Source organism: Camelus dromedarius, chromosome 22, assembly GCF_036321535.1.
Source record: "Camelus dromedarius isolate mCamDro1 chromosome 22, mCamDro1.pat, whole genome shotgun sequence".
Lineage (NCBI taxonomy): Eukaryota > Metazoa > Chordata > Mammalia > Artiodactyla > Camelidae > Camelus > Camelus dromedarius.
Window position 1 is genome coordinate 17,593,831 of NC_087457.1, and position 20,495 is coordinate 17,614,325.

The 20,495-nt window shown below is 35.0% G+C and overlaps 1 protein-coding gene and 1 long non-coding RNA gene across 2 annotated transcripts in view; one reads left to right on the forward strand and one right to left on the reverse strand.

The window, feature by feature from the left end:
• TEX15 (testis expressed 15, meiosis and synapsis associated) overlaps nucleotides 1-14,484 on the forward strand; it is a 25,690-nt gene extending 11,206 nt beyond the window's left edge. Inside the window, exons 6-9 of the mRNA XM_031440167.2 lie at nucleotides 284-7,656; nucleotides 9,393-9,451; nucleotides 11,537-12,786; nucleotides 14,440-14,484. Of these exons, the coding sequence (XP_031296027.2) occupies nucleotides 284-7,656; nucleotides 9,393-9,451; nucleotides 11,537-12,786; nucleotides 14,440-14,477 (8,720 nt within the window). The 3' untranslated portion in view covers nucleotides 14,478-14,484. The remainder of the gene's footprint in view (nucleotides 1-283; nucleotides 7,657-9,392; nucleotides 9,452-11,536; nucleotides 12,787-14,439) is intronic.
• On the reverse strand, nucleotides 10,202-20,042 carry LOC135318848 (uncharacterized). The gene is made up of 3 exons (XR_010377231.1): nucleotides 19,711-20,042; nucleotides 14,411-14,494; nucleotides 10,202-10,236 (listed from the first exon to the last, which is right to left on the reverse strand). It is a non-coding gene; the product is annotated as an uncharacterized LOC135318848 (long non-coding RNA).
• Nucleotides 20,043-20,495: the final 453 nt, after the last annotated feature.

Sequence of the window (20,495 nt, forward strand, 5' to 3'; positions counted from 1 at the left end):
TTTCTTAGTATTTGTCAGAATTCAATTTTTCTGGCAGATACTTTTTTTTAGTAAAGGGGCTGTAGGACAGAGCTTCATGCTACATTATTTATACTTTATTAGTTGATTAGTCATCCTCTTCTCTCCTTGCTTTCTCTGCTGAGAACATACTTTAATCATCATTAGGTTATTTGATGAACTTTCAGTTAAAACCACTCATGACATAGTTTACTTACATTAATAGAGTTGCCTGTAGAAACAGTTTTTCTTCTTGTTTTTCCTTATTTTCTTCTTATTTCCACAGAAAGAACATGCTCTCTGAATAACTGTACAGTGGCCAAAAGAATTGGGAAAGGAAAAGATGCTACTGTCATCTTTGAGCATTTCAGGAAACCTGTAGATCCATTTGTTCAGGAAAACTGTTCGTGCAATGCACTAAATTCAGAGATAAATCCTTCCAACTCAAATATTTCTAATTCCTATGGAAATGTGCAAAATGAAAACATTTCTGTACTTGAAACATACAGTGGACAGATGGAGCACAACTTAGGAGAACATAGAGACACTTCTCAAGTACATGCATATGATTCGGGTTTTTCATTTATTCCCGGTGATACCAGAGAAAGTGTTAATAATGGGGACCTCTTAAATTTGACACATCTTAAAGATGTTTTAAGTGATCTTGCTGCTGCTTTTCCCCTTCATAACAATATTGGCTCAAGCACAGTTATTACATCAAAACTCATCAAAGACCCAAGGCTGATGAAGAGAGAAGAAAGCATGGGAAAACATAATGCTATTACAGATTTAAATGAGATTTTACCACTTGAGAAGAGTTTAGATTTTGCTAACTCAGAAATAAACCTATCATCTATCCCAACTAATTCTGCCTCTTCATTTGAAGTCATGCCTGGTGATCAAACTATTCTTACTAATTACATGGACTCCCCTGGCTTCAAAATTTCTTTTGATAATTCACAAGCCCAGGCTCACAACATGGGCTCTGAGACCTATGATTATACAACTCCCAATAAAATGACCATTGCAGGACAACATAAGATCCAGGATAATTTTTCCTTCCCAGCATATGTGTCAAATGTAGTTTCAGAAGTTGAAACTGCAAAACACAGTGAGGAAAAAGCACAGAGATCCCAACAGAGAAGCAACATCCCACTTTCAATTGAACAAAATTATGAGCCACTTGAGTCTTACGAATCAGTGAATAGTTGTTCAGAAGGGTACAATAGTCACATCTCTCCAGAATCACAGTCTTCTAATTTTAAAACTGTACATCAGACTAGTCAACAAATGTCTACAGTTTTTTCACTGCAAAGCAAAGAAAGCATACATGAGTACATTCAAAATACTGGAAAGATGAGAAACTTCACTGGGACAGAAGACAATTCCAAACATGGAGAAAAGCAAAATTTATGGAAAGAAAATGATAATTCTTTTACTAATAAAAGAAAAATCAGTCCAGTAGATAATTACATTTCTTGGCACCAAGACTACAAAGAGGATGAGAGTCTTGATTATTTGGGGGAAAATTGTGATCAAATGTTAATTACTGAAGGGTTAGAAATACCAAAATCTTCCACATCTGCCACAGAGGATAAGTATGAACTAGATCATCTAACACTGGAAATACAAAATAATCTTACTACAAGAGTGGAGAGCCGTCCACAGAAGTATCGTCAATACTCTTTCGAGTACGATGATAACATTCATACAAGTTTTGCCATTTCTCAGAAACTAATGGAACTGAAACTAGAAAAAACAAATCAAAACTGTGTCAGCATTATGACTGATGCTTTCCAGGAAGCAAAAGACATTCCCCAGGCCAATAAACTGCCACCTGTTATTTCATCTCATGACATTAAAATAGCTCATGATAATGCAAATTGCCACATGGCTAGAGAACATATGTATGTTCAAAGGAGAAATGAAAATGATCTAGTGTCATTAGAGAACATTCAAAGAGACTACAAAGAAACTCCTCAAATTGATGATAAAGGTCAAGATCATACTCAGTTCTGTAATGCACAGTTGAACAGTGATGTGCACCTGAATATTGATTTCAGAGAGCGAAGAGATAATGAGAAAGAAAACCAGAATGAGGCTGAAGTGGAAGACATTGCTTCGTCTAAAGAAAACAACATAGAGGATATATATGGAGAAGAGAAGCAGCGTTTTCATCCGAACAAAAGTTTCATCAGTATAGATGAAAGGAGGGAGAATAAAAATTATGGTAGCATAGAGATTCTGAGTTCTGAAGACTTTTCTACTGCATTGAATTTGACATGGGGAAAAAAATATGTATCAACAGAATCTGCATTATTAGGAAGTGAAGATACTGTTACTGCCATAAAAGAAAAAGATATTCAAAGTACTGGCAGGACTGTAGAGCATTTGGTTTCCACAACATTTCCCAAAACTGCAGCTTCTTCAGAGCAGGTAGCCTCAGATGCCACCGTACAGATAGCTGATGCTACCATGCCTACAAGAAGCACAAATCATGAAGATCTCCAGAGATACCAGTTTAAAGAAACTTGTTCCTCTGAGAGTCCAGATTTGGGTTTGTTAGTAAAACATAGGGTTTCTGACTGTGAAACAGATACAGATAACGATGAATTACACAATTCATTTCATCATTCAGTAAGTGACCACTCAGTTCTTCAAAGTTGCAAAGTGGATAATGAGATTGAAGTAGGATCAAAGCAGAGTAATGATGCTTTTCTATTTCAACAGGATACTTGTAGCCGTGGAAATGTACTCTGTGAAGAATCTGGGGCCTCATACGAGGCTCTGAAGTCTCGTATCGATTGGGAAGGTCTGTTAGGAAGCAATAATGGGAAGATGGGAGTTTCGAAAAGTATCACAAGGGAGAATGATGATCAGCATTGTTCTGAGGAAAGTAGTTGTTTTTATTCCTCTACAGAAAAAAAAAAAGCAGAGCTCTTCAACCCAGTTTTACTTCCAGATCTACAAGTTAGGATTACTAATATATTTATGCAAGAATTCAGTCCCACTGTTGAATCCCTTGCATTGAAAGATAATTTCTGCAAAGATATAACTGAAGCTACAAAATCAGAAATAAATGAGAAGCAGGGGAAAGTTCCGGAATTTGAAATTCATTCCCAGTGTTCTGGTGAAAATTCAGATCATCCATGTGAAGGTAAATTTGGTAATATAAGGCAAGAATCAGGACTAGTGAGTAAATCTGAAATCCCTCCTTCTTTTGACTTGAGTCATCATACACACATGAGTCACATATATGAAAAACAGAACAGCAGGCCTTTGCTTACTGAACTTTCTAATGCCACAGCAGTAAACAATGAAAGCAGATGTTCCTTTACAAAGTCAAAAACCAGTTTTAATGATACTAGAATTAAAAAGGACACAGAATCAGGAATTAGCAAAAGAAAGCCACATATACCTTTTAGGGACCGGAATTTACCAGATAAAGACTTCAGACATCATGAGATTTATGGGAAGAAGAGGAGGCTAACCAGTCAGGACTCATCTGAATGTTTTTCTTCTCTATCCCAAGGACGAATTAAAACCTTTTCACAGTCAGAAAAGCACATTAGGAGTGTCCTGGATATTCTAAATAGTGAAGCATCTTTATGCAAAAGCAAACGTCTTTCCAGAAGACTTGACAGAGCTGTTCTTCACTTAAAAAAAGCTCATAGAAGAGTTCACACGTCTTTGCAGCTTATAGCTAAAATGGGAGAAAAAAGAAAGGGCCCTTTACCAAAAGCATATGCAATAATATGCAATAATTTCTGGGAAAGTTGTGACCTTCAAGGTTATAGTTCTGTGTCTGAAAGAAGATATTATTCCACTAAGCATTTTTTGTCAAAAAGAAAATATGACAAGCCTGGTGAGAAAAGACCTTTGGGATTTGAAGATGATAAATCCTTAACTCATGTATCAAAGCACAAGTCTTATAAAACAAGTAAAGAAAGAATCACAAAGTGCCTTTCTAAGAAAAATGTGTCCAGAAGTCACACAACTATTCACGTGAGAGAATTTTGTGATCAAGAGTACCCTGAATCACAGTTAGCCCTGTGTGCCACGTCCCAGAGTACAAGTCAGCCAGCTTATGGCAATAGCAGGATGAGAAATCCTAGATCTTCAGAACTTCAGCCCTTTTCTGGAAAAACTGGGTGTCTCTCTTCCCCAGACTGCCCAGATGAAACACTAACTGAAAAAGGAAATCAAATTGATACAGAGTTTTTGTCTAGCCTTAGTAAATGTGAAAAGCTTGAGAACCGTTCAGCACATAGTAATATTAAGGATACAGCAAAAGGAAAGAATTCTGAGGCTAATGAAGTTATAAATAAAAGGAATTTGTTATCTTTAAGCTGCGTGAAAGAAGACAATGTAAGTTTTAGCATGCACAAAAATTATGGTGTAACTTGTATAGCTCACACAGAGGTGAAAACTGACATAGTTATTTCAGTCTTACAGTCAAATGTGAAGCATTTGTTTAACATTGATATCTACAAACCAGATAACTTTATTTTATCTGGTTATAAAAGAAACCTGGAAGTAAATTTTCCTACAGAAAAATGGACAGCTCCTAATGAGAGCCCCAAACCAGGCGTTATTACAGGAAACTTCCTTGTGGACCCATTAAATCTAACTCTGGTAACAAGCAAAAAGTGTAACAGTACTCCTCAGTTGTTATCAACCACTCTAATGGCAGATAGTGAGGGAGACTCTTCGAAACCTTACCTGGATAAACGGAGCATTTTTGCTGTAGATTCTTCAGCAGCGTCTAGCAGCGCACCACACTGTCAACAAGGGTGTGGGGGAGAGGAGCTTCTGGAGACAGAACAATGCTCTTCAAGTAATTGCTTCCATATAGATGGGAATGGAACAAATAGTATTGAGAATTCTGGATTGGATCTCACATCAATAACTGAAGAAGTTAAAAGTTTTGAGGAAAATATAATGAAAAAACTATTTTCCAATGATAGTTCTCCGCTCCTAAAAGGTAATATAAAGGGTTCTTCCTCAAAAGAACGGATCACAGAAAAAGACATTCAGGACAGAAAAATGTGGAAAGAGAAACAAGCAGAAAAAGCAAAAGATTCAGTTCACAAAAACGTGACTGAAGGATCAACTATTAAGACTGAGAGCAAAAACCAAAAGAATAGTGTACTGGAAGAATCCTCCTACGTCAGTGAGAAAACAATTAAAAATAACTTGATTGATTCTCATTTATGCATTAAAAATACTACAGAGGCAGTATCTTTGAGTAACAGAGCTTCTAATCAGCTTAGACAGAGAGAGGAAGGAATTAAAGTTAGTCGTGACACTCAGTCTGACTCTGTATTGCATTCAGAAATAGCCTGTAATTCCTTACCAGGCCTTATAGGAATGAACCATAGGCCTCTTGTACATGCCCACTCTGGCACTTCCGAAGTCTCTGCTCCTCAGAAGAAGCCTGCATCACACATGAATGAATTAAAAGAAGAACATTACTCAGCTAATCATTCGGCTCTTATAGCTCAGCTAGCTCAGAGTTTGAGGAGGGCTGACGAAGCATCATCTTTGCAGATTCTACAGGAAGAAACTAAAGTTTGTCAAAATATTCTACCTTTATTTGTTGAAGCTTTTGAAAGAAAACAAGAATGTTCATTTGAACAAGTCTTGATTTCAAGAGACCTTTTGGTAGAACAAAACCTGTGGAGTAATTGCAGCCGCAAATTAAAACCATGTGCTGTTGACTCCTTGGTAGAACTCCAGATGGTGATGGAAACGATTCAATTCATTGAAAACAAAAAAAGGCTCTTAGGAGGTGAACCAACATTCAGAAGCTTGCTTTGGTATGATGAGACATTGTACAGTGAGCTGCTTGGCAGACCCCATGGATTTCAGCAACAGTCCAATTTCTATCCTGCTTTTCAAGGAAGATTAAAATATAATGCATTCTGTGAGTTGCAAAACTATCGTGATCAATTAATTGAACTGTTAGAAGAAACCAAAAAGGGAAAAAATTCATACTATGCATACTTAAAATACAAACGACAGGTTAATGAGTGTGAAGCAGTAATGAAGCATTGTTCTGATTGCTTTGACTTTTCTCTTTCTGTTCCATTTACCTGTGGTATTAACATTGGAGATAGTTTAGGAGACTTAGAAACCTTAAGACGAACCACTTTAAAGCTGATCAGTATGAGTGGGGACTCTCAAATTGATTCCTATCCAGGAAAACAAGACCATTTCTGGATTATCATAGAAATGATCTCCTCAAAAGTTAATTTTATCAAGAGCAATGAGGCAGTAAGTATTAAAGTATCTCTTTATGGTCTGGAACATATCTTTTTTGATGCTGCAAAAAGTCTTGTTTGGAAAGAGAAGAGAGAGTCTTTCTCCAGAAAATACTCAGGAAAGAACAAAGAAATACTACTCAGAATGAATCAACATGCTTTTTCTAGGTTGCAGAAGATTTTTGATACGTTATCTAAAGATTTAAGCAGTGAACAGATTTCCAGTATTAAACTTCAGGAAAACACCATAATTGCTGCCGGAAAGTCAAATGATCTAATAAACAAAGCAGCAATTAGCATAGAAAACTCTAGGTTTAACAGTAGTTTGCTTTCACACCCAGATATCTGTTGTATTAGTGAAATATTAGATCAAGCTGAATTTGCAGACTTTAAAAAATTACAGCAACTCACTTTCAGATGTACCCGCCACTTAGAAATTTTAACAAAATACTTCCAGATACTGCAAGAAGATAACATAGATAATATTTTTATCACGGAAGAAAACGTTTTGGACGTGGCAAAAAAACACAGACATGAGGCTGTAATTTTGAAACCTGCAGCCATTGAAACCTATATTGAAATTGTCATGCTCTCAGAAACAGTTCACTTTCTTAAAAACTCAATGGCAAAGAAACTAGACAAACAGAGGTTTCGAGGTATGCTTTGGTTTGATTTGTCACTCCTTCCTGAACTGGTTCACTGCCAAGAAAAAATGGCTTCTTTCTCATTTCTTAAAGATAATTCAACTGGTTGCCTTTGGAAGGTGATAGAGACTGCTATTTCTGAACTTAAGAAAGATCTGGATATTATCTACAGCTGTAGTGAAGCTGTTAATTGCTCATATGCGTTTCATTTGTTCTCAAGAGAACTTGAAGAACTTTCAGAAATAAAAAAGCTTCTTGAGAAGTCTAAGTATTCCGTTTCCACATACGTTGACTTTGTGCCATGTATAGCATCCATAAACTACGGAAGCACTATGACGGAGTTAGAATACAACTACAAACAGTTTTCCACCCTGCTTGAGACTATAATGGCTGCCCCTCGGAAGGATATAGGGAAAATGGCCCATATTATGAAAGTCATGAAAACTATTGAATGTATGAAGATAATATGTGCTAAAAATGCTAAATTAACCATTTCCTTTATCCTATGCCAAATGCTATGTAACAGAAAGAAGACTTTCCAACTGAAGAGAAAAGAAAACATGAATATTCATGTAAAACTTAGGAAGTGTATCAACAAGTCCAATGCCTGTGTGAAGGTGCCCTCAGTTTTAGAATGCACAAGGAAAAACGTTTCGAATTCCTCTAAAAAGCGACCTATCACTGTAGACAAATGGGAGGACTCTCAGGAACAAGAGAAAAATACTACTGTCCCCAGTTTTAAAAAACAAAAGGTAACAAATGTTTTAAAACAAAACCTAAGTAAGTATTCTTTTTGAGAACAAGTCTACCCTTTAAGCAAGCTAGTACATGGTTTGCAGAATTGTAGAAATTGGCAATGCTTTAAATAGTGCCTTGTAAAAAGAATTTACGAACTGAACTATTGGATTAAACAATTCATATTATATATAAAATGATATGAATGATTGTATATATGAGAGATACCTTGCAGATGACTGCTTTTAAACTTACAAATTACTTCTTTTATTTCGAAAACATTTCTTGGAAGGATATGAATTTTAATAATGTCTTAAGGGCAAGTCCAGTATTATGAATGTGAGTTAAGCAAGTGACCGTGTATTTATTGAGTAGCTTCTGTATAACAAGGCTACACTTAATGTTGTGAATATTAAAAATTGTCAGTGGAGTCTGTGTTCTTGACCATTATCAGCCACACAGAGAAATAGTAGAGCTTAAATGAATAATTATGAAGGAGTTAGAAGTCCTACAGAAGTACATTTTATTTAACAAATTTTATACATTTATTAAATAGTTGGCAGTGTTCTAAGGCTTGTACAAATATCAAATTTTTATTCTTCACAAAACGCTTATGGTGTATGCGCTGTTACTACCTTATTAAAAAGTATGGAGACTGAGGCAGAGAAAGGTTAAATAACTTTCCCACAGTCACAGAGTTAGTGAAGGGAGAGCCCAGAGGAAAGCCAGGCAGTCTAGCTCCAGAGACGTACTCACGACTGCCCATACTGTCCCCTCAGAGGCTTCTCTTACAGCTTTTTAAGAATGTCTCAGTTCAGGAGTGAAGAAAGAGAAACCTATGTGCAAAATGAAAAGTAGGATTCTTTCTCAGCTTCCTCTTAATTGTATTCGTTAGTTAAGATAGTTCTGGAGACTAGGAAACTAATCATTTATTGCCCTGTGTTTGTAGGAAAGTGCTTAATAAACAACCACTTTATAAGTATACTTCCTAAACACTAAATAGGTGTATTGAGAAGAAAAACAAATTTTTTTAAATGGAGGTTTATATATTGATTTCATATAGAAGAACACAAATCAAAGCTTTGCCTTAAAGGAAAAACATTATCAGGTGAAGTTAAAAATGAAGAGGATATCCAAGCTGTGGAAATAATATGAGCAAAGACACAATGCATACTTACATTATTTGAGAAATGAGTTTAAAATTAAGCTGGAACAAAAAAGTTAACTTAGTAGACAGAAGTAAGCTAAGCATGGAAGTTTCAGATAATAGACTGTCTTAAACACAGGCCTGAGGAGTTTGGACTTCGTTCTGTACGTGTTGAAGGGAAGTGTCCATTGAAGTACAGTTGGAAGGAGTAAGTCATCTCAGGCTTAGGAATAGATGCTATTTTATAGAATAAGAAAGGGAAATCCCTATTTGACAGGCATTAACTTAAAATGGGGCTGAGTGACTCATTCACTCAAAAGAGTACAAAAGAGGGAGCAGCCTTAAATAGACTTGTAAGATGTGGGCAAAAATAATACTGCAAATTGCTTTTTAAGAAAGTTTCTCCAAACATTTATGAAATATAGGAAGTCCAGCAGAGCCACTGAGTTTTGAAGAAGGGATCATTAATGAATATAGTTTGAGACAGTGCATTTTGAATTATGACAGAAGAAGCTGTTGCAAATGTCTGATAATAAAATAATAAATATTTATATTATACTTTAAACCATCAATAATGTAGATTTTCTTTGTATTTTTTAAACATAGGTTAACATGAAAGATGTCACAGAAATCAACAGAGAAAAGGCAACATCCACGCATCCAAGGTAGGAGTTGCCATCAGCCCTATCTGAAGAAAAACTAAACAAAATTGAGCACAAATTAAGGAACAAGACTAAAACGTTTATTCATGTACCTCTATTGGATTATACATGTAATTAGAGGACAAGAGTAAGCTAAGGAAGGTGAATAAGGTTGTTTCAGATTATGCAGTGTCTTAGGTAAAGCCTAAGGGGTTTGAACTTCATTCTGTAAGTACTGAAAGGTGATGTCCTGTGCATTGTGTTTCTGCAGTGATCTAATGGATTAGGAGACTGAGTACTGTTAGAAGTAGTAAGTCAGCCAGCGCTTAGGAAAGAGTGATGTTTTACAGAATAAGGAAGTAAAATTCATATTTGACAGATATTATTTAAAGAATTGATGGGGCTTAGTGACTGGTTTACTAAAAAGGGCGTAGAATAGGGCAAGTGATTAGATTGAGTTTCTTGAACTTGTGGATTTTACAGACCAGTCACATTTCAAGATTGGCTACAAAGGTATAAATTGCCAAGTTATACTGCTCAGTGGGAACTTAGTCAAACACACATAAATACACTACTGTTTGATGAAAGAATGTTTTAACACTGTAATATAGGAAGGACATGATTTCAAAATAAAAAGCCAGTTCTTTAAACTGAATTACTTTTATTAAAAACACACTACATTATTTATATTTTTTTCATTTTGACATGAAGTGGCACCAGTGGACTTGTTGACCATCTCTTGTTTCATTCAGCTCTGTGAGATTTTTAATTTATGGCAGGCTTCATTTTGTACCATCTTTTTTTCCATTCTGTGAAGGAGAATGAGTAATACGACTTTTGTTTAAAACATAAGCATTCTCATTTCTGCCTTATTTGGTTTTGCTTCTCAAATACATTTTATTTACTGCATTCCTAGAATCTTTTTCCTGGTACAAATGACTGTCTAAATTATAATTGTGTAGTGGCATAAAGATGAATAGGCTGTTAGAAGCATAACATAAATGAATTGTGTAATCATCACAGTTTTGTAACTAAGTACAGGTAGTATTTGCTACTCAAGGGATCAAACTGCCTCGCTTAGCAGAAAAATGAATTCTAATATAAGGTCAGCCTAGGGTGCCATCTTCATGGAAGAATGTACTCTGAGAGAGTGCGTAAAAGGACAGACCAGAGAGGCACCTGTCCACCTATAAAGTTGAGGCACCACTGGTACATTGTTGGGAATGCAATAAAGTCAAGTTTGTACTTTCTGGAAACTCTGTCATAGTCTTATAGGGGTTGGATGACGATGTAGGTTGTCACTTCATTGCCCTTTAAGGAGCCTGGTTTAAGTAACATAAGGGGCTTTTAGTTTCTTGAGTGGAATATACAGATTCTCGGCCAAAGATTAATTTCTCTTATCTGTGGAAGAGTAGTTACTTATTTTTTCTTCTCAACATGTCCTTTTCCACATAATTCAAAGAATTTGATGAGACACCAAAAAATACAATTACCTTAGGGACCTGTATTAACTGGCTCAGACATTTCATGATGAATGCTTGCTTCAGCCTGATTGAGGCTGTCTAAATAGAGGTAGAAATGCCAAAGATATTAAATTGGCAAGAAATTTTGGAAGTCTGCTTTTTCTATTCTTGACCTTGAACAGACAAAATATCTCAAAATTTCATGATAACAGAAGATGATCTTTTTTTGGGGGGGAGGTCACAGCTGGTGACTTCACCAGCTATGTATGACCATTTACAAGTAAAGAAGATTGTTAATAGGTTGAAGGTATATGAATTGGAAACTAGCACTGCAAAAAAAATTGAAATCAGGAAATGTCCAAAGCATAAAATAATTTATTACAATATTGGCAAGCACACTATATTTTCAAATGTACTGGAAATGTATTTGAAATGTGGAATATATCACCTTCAGCAGGAGAAGTATCTAAATTCAAACCAAGGGAATAAAACTGGGGAAACGTGTTCCGTGTATAGTGCCAATACAGAGAGGAAAATGTAAATCTTAAGAACTCTTCTGAATAAAAATTTCAAATACGTATTTATATTGAAGTTTTGTGACTCTGTATATTTAAAGTTGTTTGTATGTATGTGTTACACTTAACAGGAATACAAGATCTTGTCCCAAAACTGAGAATGAAACAGGACCAAATTCATCTGACAATTTGAAAAGAAACCATGTCTCTCCAAAAAAAGTTGAAATTCTGCGATCACTACCTGGCTCACTTTTACCTTTAAAGAACCTAAAAGACACTTGCACGTTGAAGTCAGAGGGCAAAATAGATTTAACTAATACTTCATCTGCTACTTCAAAAGATTTCACTGGACAACAGGGAAGCTTAAATAGCATGAAGAAAAGAGGTGTAAATCTTAGGGCTGCTGAAACAAGTGATAAGAATTGTTCTCCTTTAGCAGTTTCTGACCAAAAAGATATAGGTGGCACATTTGCAAAAGGCAATGAGATACCTTCACAGAAGATTTTTAAGAATTTCCCAGATCAGGCAGAGAAGTCTTGTCCCCCAGACATAAACCCAGGAACTGATGCTTCTCTTCTGCCTAATGCATCAGTGTCCTCAAAGCCTATTTTCTGTTTTGTGAGGGATATCCATGACAATTTAGAAATGAATGACACGGATTTTGAACTTCAAGATAATGAAATACTAAATTCATCCATTAAAAGTTCTACATGTTCCAGTTCTCCAGAACCCATACTTATCCAGGACAAAATTCCTGTTCTGCAAATAAATAAAACACAACCTGCAAAGCCTGAGTCAAAAGAAAAATATGTGAAGGATACATTGAATCCCAATACTGTACCTGATGAAACACCTAAGAACGTAACTCTTAATGCGAATCAAACAGTAGAACAACAGAAAAATGAAAATTCAAAGGTCTCTACTCAGAATGCTGCCACATATTGGCATGAAATTCCACAATCTGCATGTACCCTAACATATAATTCTTCTGCACACTCGTTTGGAGCTTCGTATCCTTACTATGCTTGGTCTGTTTATCAGTACAGCAGCAGTGATGGCAGTTCCATCACCCAGACATACCAGGGGATAACATCCTATGAAGGGCAGCCACGTCCTTTTGGGATGTTGTCTGCAGCTGCAAGCACTGTTCACAGTACATATTCTGATCTTTTGTACTCTCAATATTTTGGTTACTTTGCTGGGGAACCACAAACAAATTACTTCATGCCAATGAATGGGTATTTTCAATCTCAAATGCCTGTTTCTTACAATTTTCAGCAGCCAGTATTTTCACAGTATGTTTCCTATCAACCAGTACCACCAGCTGCATACCCTTACTCTCCTGATTCAGGCTTGCTTCCAGAGGTTCCTTGGACTTATGGTGAGTTTCACAAGTTTTAATACTTGCTTCGTTGAGTTTTCACTTTTGTCTTTGTACATTTATGTACGTAGAATGTACAGTAAGTGATGTATAGCATATTTATCTGTGCACATTTTTAGGATCATTTAAATATCAGGCAGAGTTGAATTATGTTGTCAGTGGAAATCTAGTTACTAAAGATTGAAAAAAAAGATGATAATCACTAATATGTTCTTCAGTAAAATCCAAGTTCAGGGAATAATAAAGTAAATTATAATTAATCCATACCATGAAATATGATGCAACCATTAAAGGGTTTACAAAAATTTTTAATGACAGTTTTTAAAACTATATCATATAAATTTACCCATGTAAATAAAAAAATGCACAGAAATACTGAAATGAAATACATTTTAACTTGTCTCACTGTGAGTGATAAAATTGGGGGTATATGGAGAGCATTGTTCTTTATTTTCTAGATTTCCTATTATAAACATACATTTTTTGGTAAATGGAGAAAAAATAGAGTAAAAAAAAACAAGGTGGAAGAAGAAACTTCAATCAGATAAAACCACCTTTCTCTTGGTATTCTAATACGGTATCTTGGCATAGGTGAATGGAGTTAATTGAAATATGTTGATAGAACAACTTGGTAGTTTGCCACTAGAACTTGAAATTTTTTTCTCTTAAACACAATTCTTTTTGTAAAATATCATGATTAGAATATAGATTTTGTTAAATTAAAATGAAGTGTATATTCACTGAGTTAAAGCAAAATTAAAAAACAATAATTCTGTAAAAACTAGTTATTCATTAACACCCAAATATTCTGCCAGCAAAGGTAAAATGTACTGTAAAGTTAATCATCTCATAATATCTTAAGCAGAGAATTTCTTTTAAATTAAAAAGTTGTTTCTCAATCCTGGATTCTCTTACAAACTGAGTAGAAAAAAATTAATTGAATTAATTTATTCATGTATCTGAATTGGACAAGAAGCAGCCTGTTAACATAGTTCTGTTTCTTATTAAGAAACCTCATCCCAGCAGCACCTTTCCATTGGAGTTGCCACTGGTGCCCTATAAATTATAGGATAAAATTCAAATACTTTAACTTGGAATGCAGAGCTTTTCACAGCCCTGCCCATACAGCCTCATCTCCCACCACTTCACCTCTGTATTCAAGCCACATCAGAATTCTCTCTGTTCTCCCATGCGACAGTTCCTCTTGTGCTTCCAGAATACTTTTTGTGTGCATTTCTCACATATAAGTATTAGATGGTGATGTAGTTATCCGTGGATCTTTTCCTTCCCTCCCTGCCCCAGCAAATGAGTTTAAAAAGGGCTGGAAATTTTTCACCTAAAACAGAACCTGAAGAAAAACTAAAGAAGGAGAGAAAGAAGTAGGAATGGGGATGGGGAGTGGTATATGACTGTGCTTTTTCCTTTTTGATTAATTTGATTAATATATTGTTGTTGCTGCTATAATGATGAACATATGGAGAGCCTTAAATACTGTAACTTTTTTGGGATCCCATGGCTAGTAAAGGGCAGATGTGCAGTTTGACCTCTGATCTGTTTGGCTCTAACTGAGCTCGGTTCTTTCCACTATCCTATTACGTACTGTTTGCCTGCATCATTAACTTACCTCAAATCTTTGTGCTTTTTTTCTTCCAGCGTCATGGCAACAAGAACCCTTTCAGCCAGGACATTGAAAATAGCCTTCTGTCTACTGAAATAAAGGAGATTTAACAAGTTTTTCCAAGTATTTCTTACTTACATGTTTTTTTAAATTTTAACATTTTTAAATATGTGTAAATGTGGTAGGAGATATATACCTTTTAAGCCCTTTATAAAATATTTAAATGCAACATTATATCACATAATGCAATAGGAAATCAATTTCTGACATCTGAAATACCAGAATAATTTCCATGCAGTTATTTTAGTGAACTCTGTACCAGGCTATTTTCAGCACCCACCTAGCCATCAGAAATATTAACAACATTGTGAAGGTTATTTTTTGAAATGTTGCTATCACAGCTATTACAGTTATATAAGGATTTTCTTTGGGATTATTCTAATGGAGTAAGGAGAGTAAATATAGCATTTAATATGATTAAAGGAAAGAGACAGTAGTAAAATCTTTAAAACAACATTTTTGTTTTTGATATATTAATACAATGTTTATAATAGTGCTTTGTCATTTGACTTAAAGTAGGATTTTTTTTTTACTTGGATTGGTCATTAGACCAGTAACTTTATAATTCTTGACACTTTATGTACTTTAAAATTTAGTGTCTAATGTGACAAAATCCTTTCATTTTAATATTTTCTAATTTTTACTTGGAAAGTATATTTTAACTCGGTTTGTATATTTTCAGTGTTTGTTTGTCCTTGAGTAGAGATTTAAAAAAAGTTTTATGTTTGAAGCAATTTTAGTTCATTATATTGAAATTAAAGCACATTTAACAACTTTTTCCAGCAAGAGCCCTTTTCACATGATTATTTCCTTTGTATTTGTATTTTACAGTTTAAGTAGTTCTTTTAATGATTTTGTAGTTAATATTAGGGAATAATGTCTTTAGTTTATGCCATTAGCTTAGTGGTATTTCAGTAATTTAAATAATGCAGCATAAATAGAAGTTTTTTAATGCTGTGAGCATAGATTTTATTATCCCTTTCAGCATTCCACAAAACTAAAAAATGTCTTACTAACAATCATCATAAAACAACAGAGCTGTAGTGTGTTAACCGTGGTCTTCAGCAGCCTTTCTGCCCAACAACCATTCCTGGTTTCTGTAAGATCCACGTCAGAAAGATCCCGTACAACTGGATAGACTTTCTCAAGCACTTGTAACAAGAGATTGTATTGGCTACATCTAAACAGCTAGCCAGCAAATCTTCAGTGTTTTCATAACCTTTTTATGTTAGCAAACTATTTATGTTATTATCTAGTACAGGTATCCAAAGAGAATGTGATTCAGCCAAGTTTATTGTAGAGTAACTAATTTTTTTCAATTTAGAAAAAAACTAAGATCCCCCAGGATTAGCCTCTTTAGTCACATTAACCAAATAGGATGGAATTCAGAGTACTTCAGGGTTCTAACAAACATCTTAAAGGGGGAAAGTCAAGTAAAGAACTGCAGCTGAGAGAAATAGGAATTAGAAAAATACTATAGAGTTAAAGCAGTATCAAAATAATGTGTATTTTTTTGTCCAGACAGTTGTTTTATTTGGTAATATTCTATAAAATTCAGAACTCCTGAACAGATATTAAGGCAGTAATAGTAACTGTTATTCAAAGAATGACTTTGCTTCAGCTATTTGTTTTATGTGTGGTATGGAGAGATGTTACAAATTTATTAAAAATGTTTCTATGAGGTAAACCAAAAGTTAAATGTTCTAATTAAGGATGCTTCCATTAAACAACTTTCAGATTCTGTTGATATTGTCTGAGTGATATTTTTATTTCAAGAGTTCTAATTTCTTGAAAAAAGATAATGAAAAAAATGAATATTTAGTTACATTTTAAAATCTGATAGAACAAATTAAAATTTGACCAAATATTATAAACAAAAAACCCTGATTGTTTGTAAATATTGTTTGAAGAACTATCTGAATAAACTGAATTCCTTCTAGTACTTCTTATTTCAGAGGATTTTTTTTCCTTTTGTGTTTCTTGACTAATGAGCAAATATACGGATAGTCCTTGCTTTATACATATATTCATTGCAAACAAAAGCACCCAGGAAGGACGGATGGTGTTAGATGACTAGATAAACTGCTGGAGGGCCCCTTCCACTCCAGCTGCTTTTGCCTTCATCTCCTTCCTTCCTTTCCCCTGATTCTGACAAACTGCATCCCTGCCTGGAGTTTCGTAGGACAGGCCTCTGCCCTCACGCAGTTTTCATTCCAGTCAAGAGAGACAAGTAATAAATATGTAAGTAATTCATTTCACATCATGAGAAGTGATGTATAAAAATCAAAACCAAGTAGTGGAACAGAGAGTGGCAAGATGATACACAAACTGAGATGTTCATGGTAGGGGGGAGCTCTTTGAGGAGGTAATCAAACCGATTTTCATATTTGTGCATTTTAATTATATTTCTCTGCCTTTTGTTAATTTACATAATGTAAAAGTGCATTTAAAACGTGAGTTCTGAATCTAGCCAAATACAAAGCTATACTCCCATTTCCCCAATGAGAAGATTCCTCATCATAAGTTTTTTGGTAAACTGAAGTATATAAACTTTTAGAGATATAAATGAAATGTGTAAATATCAACTGTGTATTATATAAAAATACTTTAAATTATTCTTCTTAACTCAGAGAACAGTATCACTGAATGTCCTTTCATGCATCTTTGACATCAGTGTCTTTGACGTCATCAGACCTTTTTGAGCCCTACAACAGTTTTCCAAAGCATATCATTCTCGCTTCAAAGTTCCTTGAGATATATGCCTTTTAAATCTGTGTATGTATCTAAAAAATTACTTTTGGTTGAGGTCATTTCAAGCTAATTTCTTTCCTGAAGACTTTCCTTCAAAGCATGGCTTAAGTCTTCAGAATAGTCTCCATATTCTTTTCAGTGGGAGTAATTTTAGGGGAAAAGGTAACATATTCAGGCATATGTGGTATTTTTAAACCATTAAATCTTTTCTTACAGGCATAGTTTGATTTCAGACAATATTGTATTGCTTGAGTACCATCATAAACTCCCAGTTATCCATACAGCTGAAAAAAAGGATTATGGAGGAAGAAGATTGAATTACTCTTACAAGAAAAGCATTCTTTAAATTAGATCTGATGAGTACAATTCTAAGAGCAGTGACTGCAGATTCTTAGCAGTGCTAATGAAAAGAAACAGAAGGTAAGGGGTCGTAGATTAGTAATGCAGTGCGGAAATAAGATTTAAAAGAACTCATTAAACAGATTAAGACAGGAAAATTCTTTGAAGATAAATTTTACTCATTTCTTGGGATGTAAGATTTACTGTCTGCTTTATTGTTACCATCTAATTTCTGAATCTTTTTACCATTAAAGAACCCCTGTGGTATTTGTAAGAAGTCTCCTTTGAAATATCCTGTGGAACCCTTAAATCTCAAAATACACTGCATTCTCATTTGTAGTCACAGAAAACTGCATATATCTTAGGATTTGTAATTGCTTTCATTTTTAAAGTCTATTTTTATTTATTAGATAAGAATAAATTAGGTCAGTGGCAGATTCTTTTTTTTTTTTTTTTTTAATGTGAGAATCTGTGTTTTGAGAAGTTTGATCTTAGTCAGCTTAGCATGTTTGGTTGATTAAAGATTGTATTTACATTCAGTAATTACTGAACATCTGATTTGTGCTAAAAGTATGCTGTTCTGTTTGTGTGTATCAGCTACTCTGTATTAACCACATACAGGGAAATACTATTTCCTTATTTTATTAATGTATTCATTCAGAAAGCCCTTCAAGATATTTGCACCTCAAGTCATCTTTGTGAACATCAATTAATAGTTTCTAGTATTATTGGTTTGAAGAGAACATAAGATCTGTCTTAATCTCTCTCTCTCCTTCGACATATTACTTGCCTTTAAATTCTAGCTATCAATTTATATGCCTGATACATAATCCCTTCTTTTAAATTTTGTGTATAGAATGTGCAAAGAGCAATACAGTAATCTCAGAATTTTCACGTTTGATTAAGAAATAGTTGCTCTGTGTGCATAAAATAATTCTAGTCCTTTGGCTAAGATTATTTTAGTTATATTGAGAAATGAATGTATTTTTCACATTGGAAGTTATGCTAAATCATGTAACTAATGACGCTTAATCCACTAATTCTCAACCAAGGTGTTTTAAAACCATGTCTATTAATGAAAACAATACTTGTTCCCACTTTCTCTCTTCAAATACTATCCTGAAGGTTATCTTCCAGTAACCCCTTGTGCAAGTCAGACTCTCTACCATCCATCCCTCCCTCCTCGTTATTTTCAAAACTATCACAAGACCATTCACTTCTGTGTCAGTTTAGTTTCTTAGAGATACACTCACCCACTTACCCTTACAGGTCAGCTATAAAAATAAAAGTAATGTTTCAAATATGCCATTTATTGAAAATGCACACGTAGAACCTGCTGAGTCAGCTGTGCTACTTTTGTGGTCTTCCACCAATTTTTCAGGCAAAATATTAGGATAGACTAAAAACTAATTTTCTTACCCTGCTTTCTGGGTTCTTGATCCAGGAATCTGCAGTAATTAAACTTTCTCCTGTAACCTTCTGCTAGTACCCATTCAATGTCAGAGTAAAATAATCTGTTAGTAAATGATGCTTCATCCTGCGTGTTTCTTTTGGATATAAGTCAGAGTCAAAAAAAATCCAAAGAAAGACTTGAGGGTGGGAATGACAATAGCTTGCTTGCCTTCATAAAGTCAAAATGAAAATCCATTCCATTCAATGTAAATACAGGGCCAGGTTACAAACAACAGGTGTTTACTGAGCACATTTGGTCGCTGAGCTCAGCTGTATGAGTGGACATTTAGAGCAGAAAAGTCAGTGAGACATTTCTTGCTTAAAAGGAACACATGGTCTGTGTAGAGAGGGAGAGGCATGCAAGAAACCAACCATTAAAATAAAGTGGGGTAAATAGTGTGATAGATTCTAGTGCTTGGTGTACAACAGGGCTTAAGAGGAAGACCATATAATTAATCCTGCTGGATTTAGGAGTACTTGTAACAAGACAACAACGCTAAGCCGAGTCTTGAACAATCTGAGTTACACATGCGGAAAGGGCTTTAGATGGAGGAAACACATATGTGAATATATTATAACTTAAAGCATTCTATTGACATTGTGTGGGCATACATATCATGGGGAAGTCAAAGGGACACACATCACACCCCCCTCCCGTGGAATGATTTAAGTTGATTGAAACAAAGAGACATGACAGACTTCACCTTCTTGACGAGCTGTCAGGGTAGCACAGTGACTTGGCATTATCCCGTCGTCCAGCCCTGGGTTTGCCCCAGCAGTGAAAGGAAGTACAGGCACATCCTGCAGAACATGTGCCTGGTTAATGAATTCCTGGTAGAGCTCCTTTTTTATTTTTTTATTTTCCAGTTGTGGTGAAATGAAACTTACCATCGTCACCATTTTTAGCTGTACAGTTCAGCAGTGTCAAGTGCATTCGCGTTGTTGCGGCGCCAATCTCCAGAACTTCTATTTCGCGTTTTGCAAAACAAACTATGAACCCATCAAACAACAACTGCCCTTTCCCCCTCTCCCGCAGTCCCTGGGATCCACCATTGTACTCTGTCTCTATGACTCTGACTCCTCTAGATTCCCTGTAAATGAAATCATACAGTATTCATCTTTTTGTGACTGATTTCGTAATGGCTTCAAGGCCCATCCATGTTGTAGCATGTGTCAGAATTTCCTTCCTTTTTAAGGCTACATTTTTCCTTTTTAACGCTGTGTTTTGTGTCAAAACTTCCTTCCATTGTAAGGCTGTCCATTGTATGTTTATACCACATTTTGTTTATCCATTCCTCCCTGATGGACATTTGAGTTGCTTCTACCTTTTGACTACTGTGAATAATGCTGCTGTGAATACTGGTGCACAAATACCTTTTCAAGACCCTGCTTTCAATGCTTTTGGATATATACCCAGAAGTGATGTTGCTGAATCATATGATAATTCTATTTTTAATTTCTCAAGGAACTACCACACTGTTTCCATTAG